The 19,186-nt window shown below is 43.1% G+C and overlaps 1 protein-coding gene across 1 annotated transcript; it reads right to left on the reverse strand.

Annotated features, from left to right (window-relative positions):
- Window positions 1–2,959: 2,959 nt before the first annotated feature.
- Window positions 2,960–11,970, reverse strand: fscn2b (fascin actin-bundling protein 2b, retinal). Its single transcript, XM_054599378.1, has 6 exons — window positions 11,878–11,970; window positions 11,017–11,743; window positions 4,340–4,496; window positions 3,616–3,737; window positions 3,324–3,491; window positions 2,960–3,165 (listed from the first exon to the last, which is right to left on the reverse strand). The coding sequence occupies exons 1-6, from the start codon at window positions 11,968–11,970 to the stop codon at window positions 2,960–2,962; spliced, it is 1,473 nt and encodes a 490-aa protein (XP_054455353.1).
- Window positions 11,971–19,186: the final 7,216 nt, after the last annotated feature.

Genomic DNA, 19,186 nt, shown 5'->3' on the forward strand with positions numbered 1-19,186 from the left:
AGGGTTATTGAAACCTACGCTTTTCTGGACCCAGGGAGTACAGGAACTTTCTGCACCAGGAAGCTTGTCGACAGGTTGAACATGGAAGGACGCAAATTCAAAATTCATATCCGCACCTTGGGCCATAACAACTCAATAGAAAGTTCTATCGTTGACAGTCTGGAGATTTCCGGATTGTCTGGTGAGAGCTTCTATCCACTTCCCAAAGTGTTTACCCAGAAAGAAATGCCCGTCTCTACAGCCAACATAATCAGTGAAAGGGAGCTGAGAAAATGGCATTATTTAGACAATGTAAACATTCAACACATAAACGCTGACGTGGATCTGTTAATTGGCACAAACGCCTCCAAGTTGATGGAGCCTTGGGAGGTCATTAACAGTCGTGAAGGTGAAGATGGACCCTACGCGATCAGAACCCTACTGGGGTGGGTAATAAATGGCCCGTTAGGGGGAAGTGACGACTGTGGAAGTGACCACCCTTCATTTTGTGCAAATAGAATTGCCATTGACCATATTGAAGAACTGTTAATTAGCCAATATAACTATGACTTCAATGACCGAGCTTCTGCAGAACAGGAAGAACTTGAGAGATTGGTGGAGGAAATAAGAGGAGGCTTGAGGAACAAGAAAGGAGGCTAAGAGAGGATGAGGAAATTATTAAGAAAGAGGAGGAGGAGAAGGCTAGGAAGGAAAAGGAAGCTATGCTCAACAATCGCCCCATCACAAGGCTATCTGAGGACCCTAACGACCTTTTGACGCCAAACCATCTGCTGCTACTCAAAGGAAAACCAGTTCTCCCACCGGGACTGTTCGACAAAAGGGATGTTTATGCTAGGAGAAGATGGAAACAAACCCAGTACATCTCGGATCTCTTTTGGAAGAGGTGGATCCGTGAGTACCTCCCGCTTTTACAGGAGCGTCAAAAATGGAACCAGGAGAAGGAGTTTTGTTCCTGGAGACCTAGTCATGGTTGCAGACTCCACAGCACCACGTGGGTCATGGATGCTAGGAAGAGTTCTGGAAACCTTCCCTGATAAAAGAGGTCTAGTACGTGTGGTTCGTTTAAAAACCAAAAAAAAAAAAAAAATCATTGAACGACCGATAACCAAAATATGCTTGTTTAATGAAGCTAAGGAATAATTGGTTCCCATTTAAAAATGAGCTTTATATACACATATATATTTTAATTTTTATTTATTTTTTTTGGTATTCATGGCTCATTTAAAATTGTTGGTGTAATTGCTCTAGCAGACGCAATTAGGGGCTGGTGTGTAGGAGCCATATTAAATGTGCTTTATTTTCGTGTAATTTTACCCCGTGCCACTAGGGGGCTGTGTGGTTCAGTTGACCTCGGGTCAGCAGAGTGAGGCATTTAACCTGATTGAACCTGATCACAGGTGTTGTTGATGGGGAAGCAAACAGTTTTTCGACTGTGCCCGTGTGCCCGTGTCCCCGTGTGTTAATGCATCTTAGTTTAGTGAGGAATTCGGGTTTATTGTTTTGTTACATGTATTTTGAGTTAGAATTATTGCGGCTGTGTATTATTGGAAGGAAAATAAACCAGCAAAATAAACTGAACTGTCTTCGTTTTTGCGGTAATTGGAGCGCGCTGGGCGCACGTCGGAAACTATAAACGGAATCAACAACCAGTACTACTAAGTTTAGGGCTTAGTCAGTACAGACTCCATAATCATATGGACATGCCCCGAGTATGGATGTGTTTGTAGAGCAGTTCAACCAAAGAGCATTGTTTTTCCTTCTCAGACTGTATCATTTGAAGGTTATTTTGTATTATTGACGTCTAGGATGCTTGCACACCTGTAGTTCAGTTAATTTGGGCAGGACCCAGGTTAAAGATTATACATTGTTGTATTTTAGTTTTGGTCCGGTTCAAGTTCACTCAGACGTTTTACCAACAAACCATGAGGAGGAAACAAGAAGATATACAGAAATTTGATTTGACCACGTGGGTCCTTGTAAAGATTGTTGTTGACAGCATGCAGAACTGTCAAATGAATGAGTAACCTGTTAGTCTGTATAAAACATAGACGTTATATAAATTCATATTATAAATTATTTTTATACAGTCTAAGGAAAAACACAAACCACACCCAATTCTTATAATCCTGGAAGAAATGTGACATTACTAAAACAAAACATAACCATAGTCATTTTTATCTTTATGTTCATAAAAGACAGAAGAAATGTAGAAAAACAAAACAGAGAGACAAATGTAAAATGCACCCCCTACCAGTTGCTTCCTATTAGTAATGCTACAATGTACATGAGTCTTGGTTACAGTCCAGCTTCTAGAAACCCAATCATTCTTCTCTCCTAATAAACTTCCTCAGACAGCGGTGCCATGTTAATGACTTCTAAAAGGTGACCTTACTTGTAATGGCAACCATGTCTGTCTCAAGTGGCACCCTGATTGGTTGTACTTCTTAGACTGGAGTGTCATCATTTACACACCTGTATTACCTCTTTGTTGCCTTGCTGTCAATAACGTAATAGATGTCAGGAGTGGGAGATAAAGAAGAGGAGACGATGTTTCCCAGAAAACAAGGGGTTTGCATCTGCAGGGGTTCAAGGACATTGAGAAATCTACACGTCAATATTGAAAGTAGCTCATTGAGAAAACAATCCAAAGGAGCAACACAAAAACTAAAATGTTCATTCAGACAAACTTTTTGCTGTTCACTCGAGACTTATCTTGGCTGAGTATGGTCAGTTCATTTTGCACGTTCTCCTGTCGTATGAGGCAATTATCTGTTGTGAGGTCTCTGTTGCGACCTCTTTGCAACAAGAAAGTGAAAAAAAGTGGAATAAAATCACAAAAATCTTGTCTCTGACCAGTAACTGTCTTTCACTTCAAAAAGAGTTTATCTCTAGATAAAGCATTGATTGGTGAAGAGCAGGTGATGAGAGGATGCAGCATTAGGACTAATGTTGGATTGTGTTAATACTCCCAAAGGGCTGAGCTGCTCAGGCTGTGTCCGTCTCCCTTCAGCGTGCCTCCCTGGTCTCCACGCAGATATTTGCCGTTCTTGCTGCGGATGGCGAGGCGACCGTGCTCCAGGAGCTCCACAGTGAAATCCTCAGGGGCCTCCCCGTCTGAGCAGACTAGTCCAGCGCTGTTCACGTACCAGAACCGACCGTCCACGCCTGAAAGTTTGAACACACAAAGAGTAGAGCAGCAGCAGCGTGTCAGTGTAGTACACTTTTTTTTGTTGTCGCTGAAACACGGATATGTTTGAGAGAAAGCTGCAAAACAAAAAGAAGCATGGATTAAATCAATCTTGTTCTAGTGGATATATCCTGACCTTTAATATGGTACGCTCCATTACTGAACTGCAGGTTGAAAATGTCGTAGACCGATCTGCTGCCGTCCAGTAAGTTGGAGTTCTTGTGGTGGCAGATGAACCCGTTCTCTCCTCTCAGGATCAGCATGGGTCGGTTGATCAGCTTCAGAATGAGCTGCTCGTCCTCGCCTGACAAAAGGAGACAAGGAAATCATGAAGACACATGAGAGGGAACACAAGGGGGAGTCAGAGGGAGGAGGTACATTAGTGAATAGATGGGCAGAGAAGAACAAAACCTAAAATTGTCTTTTACCTATGGAGTCACTGACAGCCAGTAGCTGGCCGTTCTTCTTGGTACAGATGTATTTTCCATTGTTAGCCTTTAGTGCCACCCTGTGGCCAAGCCACTCAACTGAAAACATGGTGTTTGCTGACCTGCAGGTGAGCATAACAGGGGAGAACATTTGACTTTCCTCGCTTTTAAGTGCTTTGGAAATACTGTGTTTGCACGTTGAGTGCACATACAAGGTAAAGCAGGTTAACTAAGAAAGACTGAAGTTGTCAAGATAGGTTTAGGGGGTTGAGATTATGAACTCAAACTAGTGACACATCCCTATATGCATGCCTATTATTTTCATTATTTTAGTGTTAGTCATCAATCACTTCTCCTTTCAATAGATTACATTTTTAGGCCCGGCTTGCATTTTCAATGACACTTTTTTGTGATCGGTGAGAATGGGTTGGTGACAATGTAGCATTATTCCTTCAATAAATATCTGCTATTGTGTCACTTTAAATTGTATGAAGCATTGATTCACATTTACAGTCCATAACGTGTGAACTCAGAGGTCAAAGTTCATAGTGGAAGGTTGCATGTGATTAAAAAGTAACATTTATGTTTCGATAGGGAGGTAATGATTGAACAGTTCCTTTTGTAAGCCCATATCTGTTATGTAAAATATAGATAGACCTGACACATACAATTGATTATGTATACACTTTTACTGGGAACAAGATACATGAGAGCGTTCACTCACACTTCAGTGGCAGTGCTCTGGATGCCTCCGTGGGCCACCAGATCCCAGTAGTTCCCTTGGCTGGTGCGAAACGTACACTTCCTGGTTTCCTTGTCGATCTCCATCTGAAACGTCTCCATGTCCGTCTCATCTTCCTGATTGGCTGCAAGGCTTACTCCTGGGAGGGCAGAGCAAGCATGCGATGTCATTAATACTTCAACATTAAATGTTGAGGACTATTAAGTGTCTGGAGAAATCCATCCATTCACTGCTGTTCACAATTTTTTATTAATGGTCACTTTCCATTTCAGTCATTTTTATTGCAGTGTTGTATATTGCTTATGTGCAATTGCTGCTGAAACTTAAGGCAGCATCAAAATGCGTGTTCAGAAAAATATATTTGATTGTACTGAGGTGTTTGAGGTGTTTGTTCATAAAATAAACTGAGTTCTCTACAGACTTCTTCTTTCCTTTTTTGGATTATTAATGCAAGTCGAAAACCAACAATGTAATTTGGGGAAACAGCAACATAGCAGCCTCCTCATCAGGTTGTATTGTTATGTTTAGTTTGGCCCAGCATGAAAGAGTTGCTAATCACATTTGATCCTGGGATGTTGGGTTGTTTTTAAGCGATTCCTTCTTAAACTGCACCCTTGCTCTGATGAGCCAAGGATATACTTTCCCGAGGGTAAATACATGTTCACTGATTGTGGTTCTGGATGCATATACAGACAGAATATGTATGTAAATAAAATAAATACGCTTAATTTGCCCATGCAGGAGAATCTTCCAGAGACAAGCTGTCACACACTAAATGTGTAGAATGCATGCTTCTTATAATAAAATGTGCTTCACAGAGATAACAGAGATAACACTCACACTCTGCATGAATGACATTGACTATTTCACAACCAAACAGAAACCACACCTTTGATTGCCAAACACTCAGAAACCAATTATTTTAGCATTTCCATTGCTCACACATTGAATGTACATTGAGTATCTGTGTCAAACCATTAGAAACACAACACAGTGGAATCACTCCCTTTCTGCTTTAATGGTGGTTTGGTTTCAAAAAGTCAGAAGGCAGCTTTACTATCAACTGCTTCTCTATTTTTAAAAGTTCTTTATGACATTAAAGCAGGCCACTGTAATATTTCAACTTTAAACATTATCATAAATGTTGGCAGAGGAATATAACAATTGCTGGTCACCACCAAGAGAAAGATTGCAAAGAGCCAAATCCCAAATTAGATGCATTTCCTTAATCTTTTAACAGCACTCATGTGTGCTTATCACCCCCCTGTTATCTCTCCCTTGCTCCCTTCTCTGGTTCCCCCTTTCTCTACCTTCCTCCCTTCCCCCATCTCTCCCTCCTTCCTCCTGACCCCTGTACCTCCCACCACCCACCCACCATCACCCCACCTCCGGCCCTGCCTATCTGCCCTCTTCACAGCGGGGCTCTGATGTAATCAGCTTTCAAGTGCTACCCTTCCAATCCCTCAATCCCCTCAGTAAAAGAATAAAGGAAAAAACAGGAAAAGACCAGAGGATTTTATGGTCCACACTTAGCGGGATGCACAGATAATTACCAACCCTTCTCATCCTCGAGCTAACGGAGCGATGAAGGATCAGGCATGTGGAAAACATGCTTAAAAATGTAACTGCATTAACTGGCTATGTTGTTTTATACATCTTTAAGGACCCAAAGTATATTCATGTATAGAGGGGACTTGTATTTAACCATACTTTGACGACAGTGACTTAAAAAATAAATAATCAAAAGGTAAATTAAAGACTGGAACCTCTTGAAAACCAAATGTATAAAAAGTACCAGAAGTAGACTGCTATGTAACACATAACACATAACGCACTCCCTCAAAATAAAAATGCCAATGGGATTTTTTCATTAGATTTTGGATTATTGAAGGAAATAAACTCTGTCGCAAACACAAGTTTATGATACTTTCACATTTTGACTAGCAAGATAATCTTCACAAATGAACAACACCATTATGATTTTTCACGCGTGAGTACAATCACCAGAAGTAAAAAGCAAACGTTAAGCTAGAAAACGAACTACACGACGGTTGCACGAGCACAATGGTTGTTTACTGACGTATTTAATATAGTAGAACAAAATGTTAGAATAATTTACGCTTGTGTTAACCACAGGCCGTATTTCAGGCATAAAACAAAATTAACATTCAAAAAACCTATTGACTTCGACAGGAGGGAACCAGAATTGGAAAAATGCTTTAAAAAGTCTGGGTTTTGGGACTGTTTTCTTCTTCACTCCATATTAAAGCGCTCTGTCAGAGACAAGGCAGGCCGTGCTAGTAGTTCAGTGAGGCTCTATTTAGGCACAGCGGTGCTCTGATTTAATCCTAACGTAAGCATGTTAATATGCCCGCTAAAGGTGTTTCAGTGCATGCACAAACAAATCTTAAACATTACATTTTCCGACAGAACTGACTTTACTTCATATACTGAATCAGCATTGTAACTGAAAGAACTGAATCGGGTTTCTCAAGGCACAACAGATGAAGGCCATGCTTTCCAGGAAAGTGCACCTGTGTTCTACACCGTCATGCACTAAACATTAAGTACAGATACGGCTGACTTTAATGGTATATATGCAGGTATTTTGTCATAAAACAAAGTAATTAAACTTTCACCTGGTGATGGCGCTAGAACTTTCATTTTTTTAAAGAACGTCATGGTAATCCATCCTCTAGTTCCTGAGATATTTGAGTCTGCATGTCCTGAGTTAGGTCAACTCAGGTTTCTCCTATATGCTTATGTTGTTGTGCTTTAAAGACATCACAAGTAATAAACCTGAGCTCACTATGACACGCTGCATCAAGTGGTTTAAGGTAAATGAGGGATGCATGCATACAAGTTACATCTGCATATTCCAACATAGATGCACATGTCTGTACCAGTTTGAAGACGCCTCACAGCAGTTTTTTGATTGAAAAAAAATAATTTCTTCATACATTTTTTATACCAGTTTTTCAGCCTTGGCCTGTGCTTCATGACAGTGTGAATCCCATCTGTTTTAAGAATCTTTTGAGGCGTTTTTGCTTTAATTTGATATCTGACTGCAGATACAGACTGAAGGATGGAGAAATGGGATGACATGTGACAAAGATGTCATGGTTACTGAGCTACCGGGACGCTTTTATCACATCTCATTCACACCTGATAAACTAGGTATCTTGAGGTCTTACATCTGGTGAATTATCATTGATCTTAAGTGCATTTGAAGCATACATTTCTGCCCCTCTACTCCGCACCTATGCCTGGGGGCCCATCACTCTCATTCTCTTTCATCCCGACTCAATGTCATGCTTTGTCATGCTTTGTCTACCTATTCCATGTGTCCATTTCACACTAATTCAACCCAAAAATGATCCTCCGACAGGGCTCGGCTGGGACCTGGCAGACACTATCTGATAGATGAGAGGAGAGGGGACAGAGGAAAGAGAGAAGGATGGAGGAAAACTGGGGGGAAAAGGAGATTAGATACGCTGAAATCCAAGCCAGCAATCCGAGGATATCAATAGCAGTGTTGATGACCATCTTTGACACAGCAGTTGGTCAAGCATGCGAAATAAGGTGTTGTCATCATAGCCATGATCACTGATAAACTATGCACAGTGCGCTCCTAATCAGTACACTTGCTGGTGCATCTACAAAAACACACTCACAAAAGCACACATCAGCAGTGCCACATTTTGGATCAGACCCCAGATCCAGCTCCACTTTCTGGCGTTGTCCTACCTGCAGGCCGCAAGTGGAGCAGGCCTAACTAATCCATCAGCAATAGCCGGCTCTGACATCTATTATTAATGGTAAGCTGCTGCCACTATCCCCCTATCCCTTATTTTCATCATTCTCCCAATCCTATATTCTGCAACACTGCATTTTCTGTTGTTTTTTTTATTTCAGTCCTCCCGTTTTATTCCCTGTGTATGCATGTGTTCATCACGTGTTCAAGTATGTATTTTTGTGCATGTGTTCACGTGTGTTAATGAAAAGTTTGTCTCTATGGACTATCGTCTCCTACTCACTTTCAGCGTACAGCGAAACCACATGGAGATGATGAGAGACATGATGGCAGATCTACATGAGCTGCTAAGACACACACACACACACACACACACACACACACACACACACACACACACACACACACACACACACACACACACACACACACAAACACACACACACACACACACACACACACATACACACACATACACACACTCTGCAAGTAATAAAGATGAACCACTCAAGGTAGAAAGCATTTTCTGCATTCCATTGCTTTCCTTTTTTAACAATTTGATATCTGAATTCAGCTCTACCTCATTACAGGTGACCCTCTTTTATTACTAACCCATTTACTGCTCTCGTACTCGCTTTAAAATAGATAGCCAATGTGACTCCTCTGTGCTAAATGGAGCAGAAACAATGGTGCTAATAGATGTGTAAAGACACAGATGACATAAAGGAGGACGAAGAGCACACCTGTCTCCACACATTCTCCTATTGTCCTCAGATCCTTTGAGAGTTGTACCCTCGATTCTCTACTTTCAATTTTTCTCTTCATCTCCTTAATCATCATGTGGAACCAAAAGGTAGAAGGTAACAAGGTATTTTCACCCCCGTACTAAAGAATTTGGAGGCACTAACATGAAAGGATTTGCCAAATTTGTGCTTTTGTCCCTCTTTTAGTCCAACTTATACAATAAGTAAGCTTTCACCTTATATAGGTCTTTGTCTTTATCAGTTTGTTTCCTTGATTTTCATCAGCACATCAGCCCTGACTGACGTGCTGGGGGTAACTGGGTTAGATTAGCGGGTTAGAGTGGGACTCAGAGGGGCAGAAGCCTTGGCCCCAGGTGAGAGGCAGCTTGGGTTTCTGAAAGCAGACTCCCCCCCTTCGCCTTCCAGGAACAGGGGCCAACTTCATCAATAATTCAACACACCTCAACTCACCACTCGCCGCAGCAGGATGGTATGGTTGTGTGCGGGGGCGAGTGTGTGTGAGGAAGATAAAGCTTTTGTTTGTGCAGAACAAGTGTAGGAAGAGAGAGTGAGAAAGAAAGAGATAGACAGCAACAGAAAAATGTGAGCATGCTGCAAATATTCCTGTCTGTGCATACGTTCGTACATGAAGCTGCTCTATGTACTGATTGTGTGTGTTACACTGCACCACATCATTCCTTCCCTTCAACCAATCAGTTTACAGAGCTCCCAGTCATTTGGTTTCTGCCTGAAGCTCCCACTGCTACCCAGGAACAATGAGCGGGGAGAGATTCAGTTACTGCACCCGGGGGCTGAAGTAATTCGACCCTGCAGACAAGAATCTGCAGCCAGTGGATGGGTGTCATGGCCAAGTATGCTGACAAGCACGGTTGGTGTATGCTAATCCACCCCAAATCCAGTTTCAAAATCAGACCAGCAAACCATTTAAAATATCAGCAACTGAACACTTGTCCAAGTCCGTCTAGTGCAGCTTTGGTTAGATGAAACCGGATCGTCACAATTACAGTTTTTCTAGTATTTACACTGATCAGAGTGTAAGAAGAAATTCAAACCATGTTTCTGTGAAAAACAAAACATCAACTTTGAAGCCAATGTGGAGAAGGTGTAATCCATCAGTATAGTAGTTTGCTGTCGGGCCTGCATGCTGATCAAATAACGCACTCCAACAGCCCTGTGACAAGACTGGAGAGTAAATACATAATACAGTATCAACAGAGCAGCACTATACAGCATATAGGTTACAAGCAGCTGTGTCAGTAAGCCCCAAAGGGAAAAGCGTACAGCGTTAACATCATTACCCCCAAAGCCAGGAGGTAGATCTGAGACGGAATGAAAGGGGATTTTAGAAAGGATTACCATTTATGGCGGATTATTTGGCAAAACTTCTTTTCATTATATATGCTGCATTCAATAACGAGTATCCACTGTTTTAGGAATACAACATATTCATTGACAACATTCATTTTTAGCACAAACTCATACATGAAAAACTTTGTAGTTATTCTCAGCATAGGTACACAGTAAATCTGTCACAGGTTTAAGACTCAATACCGACAGTGAACTAACCTGAATCAGTTGCAGCTCTAAAACGAATGAAGTGTTTGTATCAGGTCTACCAAATGAGGCTGATGGTCTCCCATTTCAGCCTCATCTATTTTGTTTTCCTGGAAAGATGCCACTATTCAATGTGATGTCGATGCCTGTTGATGTGCAAATTACACTACCCATAATTACCATGCATCCCTTAACAGTTGTCAATCTTCAGAGAGTGGCCTATTCCCTTTACCATGCAGATAAACCATGCACACAAGTTACTTCCTGTGAATAGTAAGGTCAGTTTTCCTGGGGGCGTATCAGTGCACACTATGTACTGTGTATAGGTTAGTAGGAGTAACTGTAGTAGCTGTAGTATTTGTTGCAACTTTGTTTATGTATGTGAGCAGGTCACTGTGTGTCAGCTAAAGGCTCATGTGACCAACCTCAATGGCACATAAGGTCAGCCTTTGGTCAATTTAATCAGACATTTGGGATTTGTGTAAGACTTTAGGAAACCTAGGAAGCTGAAAGAGTTGCGACTTGTAAATGCATGCAAGGCCTCAAGGCAAAAATATCCTGCTGATGTGTGTCTGTGTTTTCCTTACCTTGTCTTATGGAGACATATCGCCCGTTGGCGGCCATCAAAACCACCTGTGGGTGGCTCTCCTCTAGGTCAAACAGTTCATCTTTGCCCGGCTTGGAGCACCGTCCAGACCTCAGGGTGCCAGTGGGCCCCATGGGAGACAAGTACTTCCCCTCACAGTCTTTAAAGGCCAGCTTCCCACACTTCAGCTCCAGCGTGTACGCCGTGGTCCTGCTACTCTGCATCAACAGCTTCCCGTCATTGCTGAGGAAGCGGCTGTCGCAGGTCTTGAGGCAATACTTGCCATCCAGGTAGACAAGTGTCAGGAGCGCTGCCACGCCCCAGGGAATGTTCATATCCACAGCGATTTCCCCGTCCTCCATGGAGAGGTGGGCGTAGCGCTTGCGGGCCACAGACAGCAGGTTGGCCTGAGGATGCAGAGCCAGGTGCACCGCCCACAGCTCGGCATCTGTGATTACCTGTGCAAAGCAGGACAGGTAGTCCCGAGAGCCACCGAAGAAGCGCAGGTGCTGCTCAGACTGCAGGGCCCAACGACCATCTGACTGAGCCACGATGAGAAAGCGGCAGTCAGAATTTTGTCCATCGGCCTCACAGGTGACTTTGCCGTCCTTGTCGGAGGCCAGGTAGCGTCCCAGGTGGCTACGCAAGTAGACCACCTGGGCGTCCTGAGAGTCCTGCTCTAGGGTCCATATCTGCTTCTTCTTCAGGCTGGGTGCTGACGCATTCACCTGAGGGAAAAGCAAATGTTCCAACATAGGAGCATAAGGGCCTTTCATCCTAGGCCTTATGTTCTCTATATAACAAGTTCATGCCTAATCAAAAAAAGACACATCCTGGCAATATGTTAAGATTCTGTTAGTACCTTGAAGCCAAAGGCCTCGGCAGTAAGGTAACGACCCTCATGGTTGATGAGACCAAACTGCAACTTCAAGGGACGGTTCCCATTAGCAGGCATCTTCACCTGTGGATTCAGGAGAAGGAGACAAGGGGTGAGGCAAGTTAGGGATGGGAGGGGAAGACCTGGCCAATAGACCTGACATGGGATGCAGAAGTGAGGGTTATTCCTTAAAAAAGGGCAGTTTAAAGAGTTGTTTGAAGAGGTGAGGAATAAGGGAAGGGGATGAAGTCATGGAGAATGATGAAATGAGAAAGTCTTAGAGACAGGAAATCAATTCATTAAGGTACAGTATATAAAGCACTCCATAGACCACAAATTCCTTCCCCCCGCCCATGGCTTTATTATATATTTTTCCTGCTCCAGCCTCCTAATTTACTTACTGTGGTTTTGTGGCTTCCCCTCTGCAGTTTCTGCGGCTCTAATTCCAACTCCCAGATTTAAGAGGCTTCTTTCGAAAAGCGTCCTCTTGTAATTCCTTCTCTCTCCTTTCCTTCTCTCACTGGCTCTCACGTCCTGTTGATCGGGTCTCCCCTCCACCGCTAACTCTCCTCACCATAATCAGGCAGCAAAGACTTGAGTCAAGCTTGATCTCTCTTTAGTCAACCTTTCTTTCTCTGCAGACTAATTTTGTTCTGGACTGCTTAACTCCAACTCTGCAGCTGATCCCCCCCCCTCGCTCTCTCTCTCTTGTGCTCTCTCGTCCAGCCTCACTCTTGCTTGACTTGTTATTCACCCCGAGGGCTCAATCACCTTGTCCCACCTGACTAGCCTTCCCTTGGGTTTTGATTTTGCCCCTCCTTTGGTTCCTTTGCCGACTATCTATGGATCACGTCGAATACACTGACCTTCTTCTTCACCCTCCTTGAAGTCCAGGATCCTCGTTTGTCAGACAAAAGTTTGATCAGTGAAGAAGAACATCCTCGGCGGTCCTGCAAATTTTATGGTAGCGCATTGAAGGACTCCTTCACTCTTCCCCTAAACATAAGCCGTCCATCACAGCTGAACTCAGCAACAAAGGGTGCTCTCCTCTGTAGTCTTAAGCCTCCCTCTGTCGCTCTTTCCTCCCATCCTCTCCTTCTCTCTCTCTGCCTTTCTCTAACCTGCCATGTGTATAATCCTGCCTTTCTCTGCGCTTTATTCGGAGCTCTGCATTTCGCCTCTTTCTGTGACACATAAAGACAGGTAAGTAGAAACAATGCGCGCACACACACACACTCACACACACACACATGCACATACAGCACCGGGTAACCAGAGCGCTCCCCATGCCTCTGGGGTAGTTGCCTGAGTGCGGCTCCCCTTACTTGCCTATGCTGGGGGTTAAGTTACACACCTTCTCTGATTGCAAGCTCTCTGGGTCAGTCCTAATGGGAAATGTGTCTGAGAGGCCGAGGGAGTCGCGCTCTACATACAAATTTAGTAGACAAGCAAAGGGAAAGGAGATGGTGGCTGTTGTAGAGGAAACAATAATAAGCTAATCAACATATGGGGTTTTGAATGACTGTGTGTTTGCAGCAAGTGTGCCTGCATGTGTGTGTGTGTGTGTGTGTGTGTGTGTGTGTGTGTTTGTGACTAATCAACCTTGCCAATCAGCCTATTATAAGTCTTCTTTGCAGAGTAAACAGACGTGTCTGTTCCTGAATCCATCTAATCCTCAAACCAATCATCCCAACCTGGCTAATCTACCGGCACAACCCCTCCCCACTCCTCACACACACACACACACACACACACACACACACACACACACACACACACACACACACACACACACACACACACACACACACACACACACACACACACACACACACACACACACACACACACACACTCACTCCCCCTTCTGCTTGTCAATGGCTATAAACATACACAGAGACTCAATGACCCACAGCAACATGCGTGTCATCACCACACACACACACACACACACACACACACACATAAACACACACACACGCACACAAAGGTTAGAAAAGGGTCCAAGAGTTCATAGTAAACACCACCCACCCGAAGATTTACTCCTCCTGACCCAGACTTGAACTGCTGCGCTTTAACGCAAAATGTGATACACAATGTGTGTCACACAGTCACATACACATAAAGTCTCACACACACACACAAACACAGATACTGAGGGACATGAGTGGTGTAATTGAGTGTGTGAACACTAAGCAGACGGTCATCCCACATTTCTGAGATGTTGGCTTGAGATCAGCTTCCCTAAACTTTGCTGCTTTGCTTTTTCCTGCTAGTTTTATCCCCACAGTATGCAACTACTATGGTAAAAACTCTGTAGATACGATAAGAACCCAGGAGCAGACCTCTGGCTTTGCAAAAATCATCTATCGAAATGTTGCAATAATCATGAAAATGAAAATGATCCCTTTTACCCACAAAGTATCTAAATAGGAACCTCGGAAATGCTTCAAAATGTCCTAGAACCAACACTGGGATCAGACATGAAGCCAAACCTGGGGCTGTGGTACTTTTCAAAAATAAAATAATAATTTTAGTTCTACTCGTCGCTGTAATACAGTAGGCACTGGGTAATTTGGGTTTTCTTGTTTAATTTTAATTATAACAATTCATAAAGGATCCTTTTCATAACAAACAGCTTTCTTTTCTTGGATAATTTTGAAGCCCTAGAGATGATTAAAGCGGCCGCTGTCACGTGTGTGTGTGTGTGTGTGTGTGTGTGTGTGTGTGTGTGTGTGTGTGTGTGTGTGTGTGTGTGTGTGTGTGTGTGTGTGTGTGTGTGTGTGTGTGTGTGTGTGTGTGTGTGTGTGCGTGTGTGTGTGTGTGTGTGTGTGTGTGTGTGAGACATATCTTTTTAATAATGGTCATATGATAAAGAAAAGTGTTTATTAAAATGCTGACTCTTCACATCAGTGTTTACATCAACTGTTATTATCTAAATGAGAACATATAAAGAGACTCTGTTCAAAAAGTCTTACGAAATGTTGTTTTGATAATTATTATAGGCCTTTTACCAACTGTCTCTTACATTGCAGCTAAAAAACAGAAAATTGCAATGCAAAATTGTAGAGATTTAGGTGTTCTTTTAACCTTTACTATTCAATTCAACAGACACGTGCCATTCAAACAAAGAAAGGGACATTAAATGGCATTAGCAGGGTAAAATACGTTTTTACAATAGGTGGGCTACTGTAGTCCATCAGGACATTTGAAAAACACTCTAGTCCACCTGTCTGTTCATAAACACACTTGATGATGTGGCTAAATCACATCACTTTAAACGTTCACTCTGCTTCTTGGACAAGATGCCTCCAATTGGTACGAGGAGCTGAATGGTTCATGTGTGCATGTGTGAAGCAACACTGACTGTCTTTAAAATAACATAAGTAAATTGGAAATCACATCTTCACATTCCCCATGCATGAAATCTTCATCGGGGAAACCAACACATTCTCTGTCTCCCTTTCTTATCTAATATACAAATACACACACATATAGGGAGCACAGCGCAGAGATTTGGAGAAAACGGTACGCAGGAGGAGTAGATGGACACGAAAATAAAAAAAGTCATACACTATTATTGTTATCAGTCTATTATTTTCATCACCATCACTATTATCACTATTACTGTACTTCCTCCTCATATGTGTCCTATCCTACGCATCATTAGCTCGCTCTCCGTGGCCCCCGGGGGCCACGTCATCGTCTGCTGTTGCGCCGGCACTCATTCTGTGACGCCTGTCGATATCCAACCAGATGTTGTTTTTTTTTCTTTTCTTTTTCTTTTTTTTTCTTCAACCCTTATTCTGGGACGGCGGCTGTGCAAGGTTCACCGTGGCAACCGTGGAATGGTGCTTTAGAAGCCATTACAGTGGTCCTCTGATGACACTCAAATAGCTATCATTACACCTCCTCCAAGGAGACACAGAGGGGGGAGGAGGAGAGGGAGGTGAGAAGGGAAGGGAGAGATGAGGCAAGGGAAGGAAGAGGGAAGGATGGATGGGTGAAGGCGACGAGAGGTGCAGAGGTGCCGAGGAGGAGAAGATGAGGAGCGAGGAGAAGGGGTGTCGGAAGAGAGGAGAGGAAAGGGGCAACGGCTGAAAGGTGACCAGTGGGAGACGGGTTAAGGGTGGAAGGAGACGGGGGGAGAATCGGCAAATTACACAGACAGACAGGGATGGGAAACCACGTTAAAGACATAGAAGGTGCATGGAAGAAGGGATGAGGAAGGGAGTGACTGAGGGAGAGAATGGGAAATTCAAAATGACCGTTCTGAGTTAACAGCCTCCAGCCTTTTTCTACCCTATTAAGTTCTATTCTGCCATTACTTGGGACTGCGGGGGCTGCCTCATACCCCACAGTGCCCCCCCCTGCACTTACAGACACCCCCTTCCCTACACACCGCAGATACACACTCCCTTCCACACTCTTCCTCCAGTCATTCTTTCCCTCCCCCTCTTTTTCCACTTTAAGTCATTCCCCCCCACCCCGTCCTCGCTCTCTCATCTTCAGTTCAATTCCAGAGGTTGTGAACTGAATGAAAGAAAGATCACCTGGATCAATCTTTCAGTCCAGCGGTTGTCCTTGTTGTTGCAAAGAGCATGCCAAAACAAGCTGTAAAGGGTTTTTGTTCACTTTACTTCCTCTGTTCCCTGACACATGAATGTGTTTTAGTAAGAACTTGTATCAGGACCCAAATTTGTACTCAACACTTTAAGTATGCATTTCAGGGCAACCTGTTAATCAGTTAAACATGACTATCTAAGGGCCGGGTTGTGCCAGAAGAGAACAAGGGGGGGAAAAAAGGAAAACACAGACTTTGTTGAGTATTCTGAGGTACTGTTATGACTTCTTTGTCATATTTGAGGTGTAGGCGTAACTTCATCAGGGTAAAAAAGTGTAAAACGGTTAAAAGAACTGACTGCATATAAACCTAAATCCTAGAATTGGGAACTCCTGGTTCCTGAGACTGGCCAACTTAAATGGCTCTTACTTGTTAACCCAGAAGTGATTGTCTTATTGTTTTCATAAGAATACACAACTTTGTTAGAAAAATAATGGCAAAGACTTTCTTCTCTTTTTTTTATTGCAGTCACATGTTTTTCTGACATGCGTATGAATAAATGAAAATAAGTTTTTGGATGCTACCACCCACAAGAGCTTCAACTGTAATCACTGTCTGGCTGACATATCAATGATAAAAACAAATCTTGTTTCAATGCTAACCAAACACGCAATCCTGTTGCCAGCAGGAATGTTGGCAAAGACACACACATACACTTTTACATTTTGTTCCATTTGATGAACATTATTAGTGTCTTGCATCTAAACTAATGTAGTACAACTATAACCACAAGTACTGCAGTGAGAAAACAAACGTCTTAGTCACTCTTTTCTAGTTTCATCTATGATTTTCATGCATGTTGAAACATCCTCACACACACTTGACCTGGCACGCTCACAACTGTAATTCCCAAAGCTACCACTGGGAGGCGGTGTCAGCCTTCTACTTTGGCTCCTTTATGAGAACCTTGCCTATATATTTTTTTGGAGGGTAAAAAAAAAAAAAAAAAAAAGAGAGAAGATTGATGCTTGGTTTGTCAGTGTTGGTGCCTGTGTGACTGCATAGCGTAGGAGGGAATGACTTTAGTGCTATTTAAAATGGCTGCTTTTAATGTCTCCTTTTTTTTTGGAGGGGGAGAGAGAGAGACTTTGCTGAAACTGAAAGGCGTCAACAACACGTGCAGCGTTATCAACTGTAAAACATCAGTGCAATTAAAACGAGAGAGGAGGAGGGGGACTAGTTCCCCATGTTTCAATCATTTCCAGTCACTGTATACCAGAGTCTGTAATGCAGGCTGTACGTGGTATAACAGGAGCAGGTCTGACCCACTGAATCTGTGAATGTGGGTTATACCTCACTACCAAGCATGCATTTATCATGTGCTTTTAATCCCATTGGTTTTTCTTGCATGCTGATTTGATTATGATCGGGGCGACACGCACGTTTGTAAAGGAAAAGCTGGTTGCCCCATGTGCTTCACTACAGTTCAGTATATTACCCTCGCTTTTCTTTAAATGTGTCTGAAACGAGGCTTTGAAACAGTCCGGATTAACTGATGTATCGCGTTTCTAAAAACAAACCGCCTCTGAATCATTCATTAATTCACATTTGGCTATTACAGTGCGGGTTGCTGTTTTATGGGCAGAGCAGCTCCTTCCTGTGTGGTAGGAAAGAGTTAATAACAAAGGGCTAAACGTGATGAGTGAGGGGACTCTGTGGAACACGGCGAGCCAATCAGCGTCGAGATTAACACCCTGCGCGTCCGTGATTGGTCAGAAGCCTGGTCACTGTTGCGTGGAACTCAGGACCCACGTGGGGGCTGGAACCCTAATCTGAGCTCTCATTGGCGGAGACCCCACACTCAAACCCCGCCCATGTGGCTCTCACTGCGTTATTGCCCCCCCTCCACCCTTCCTTGCCTTGTTTTTTCGTCCGAGGGCAGCCGCGCCGCCGTCGTCGCTTTACATCTATCAGGAGGAGCGGACTCAGATCTGACATTTGGCTCCGATCCTCTGAACGGCCCCAAAATAAGACAAACACGAGGTTACGAGATACGATGTTTAACTCAGCGTCGACATCGCCGTGCGCGGAGTGTTGCGTTATTTCGTTTTAACACCAATTTCCCCGAGACGTTTGCTCTGCCTGTGTCTCTGTTTCTTCATTTTCTCTTCATAAAGAAGAAGCCGCTTCGCTCGGAGTGTGTGTGCTCTGTGCACACCGACACACACACACACACACACACACACACACACACACACACACACACACACACACACACACACACACACACTAAAACACTGACTTTTCCATGTTCATATGTGCAGTTTTGCAGTGACAGGACCATTAACCTTTAATGAATTAATTGTATTACTAAAGATTAACAGGCAAAAGAGCTTAATCAAATGTGGTGTGTGAGTATAGCGTCTGGTCTCTATCTAACTACCTAGCTATGTCCTCAGTTCTTTTAACTTTTCTCCTTATGTTATATTAGTGTGCACCACTAAAACATAGGAGTGTGTTATTAAAGGACTTATTCATATGTGAATTGTTAGTAGGCTATATTGTTCTGTCTCAAATGTGTTCAGTTAGGTGAAAGGGCACTTCTAAAAAAGCAAAAAACACAGCGAGTATGTTAAAAGCTCACAAAATGTTTAAACTAGTTGAATTAGAAAAAGGTCATTCTCAGTCCCAGAAACGCACAGTATGTTTGCTTCTTAGAGTAAAAGCTTT

The sequence above is a fragment of the Anoplopoma fimbria genome, chromosome 5 (assembly GCF_027596085.1).
Source record: "Anoplopoma fimbria isolate UVic2021 breed Golden Eagle Sablefish chromosome 5, Afim_UVic_2022, whole genome shotgun sequence".
Lineage (NCBI taxonomy): Eukaryota > Metazoa > Chordata > Actinopteri > Perciformes > Anoplopomatidae > Anoplopoma > Anoplopoma fimbria.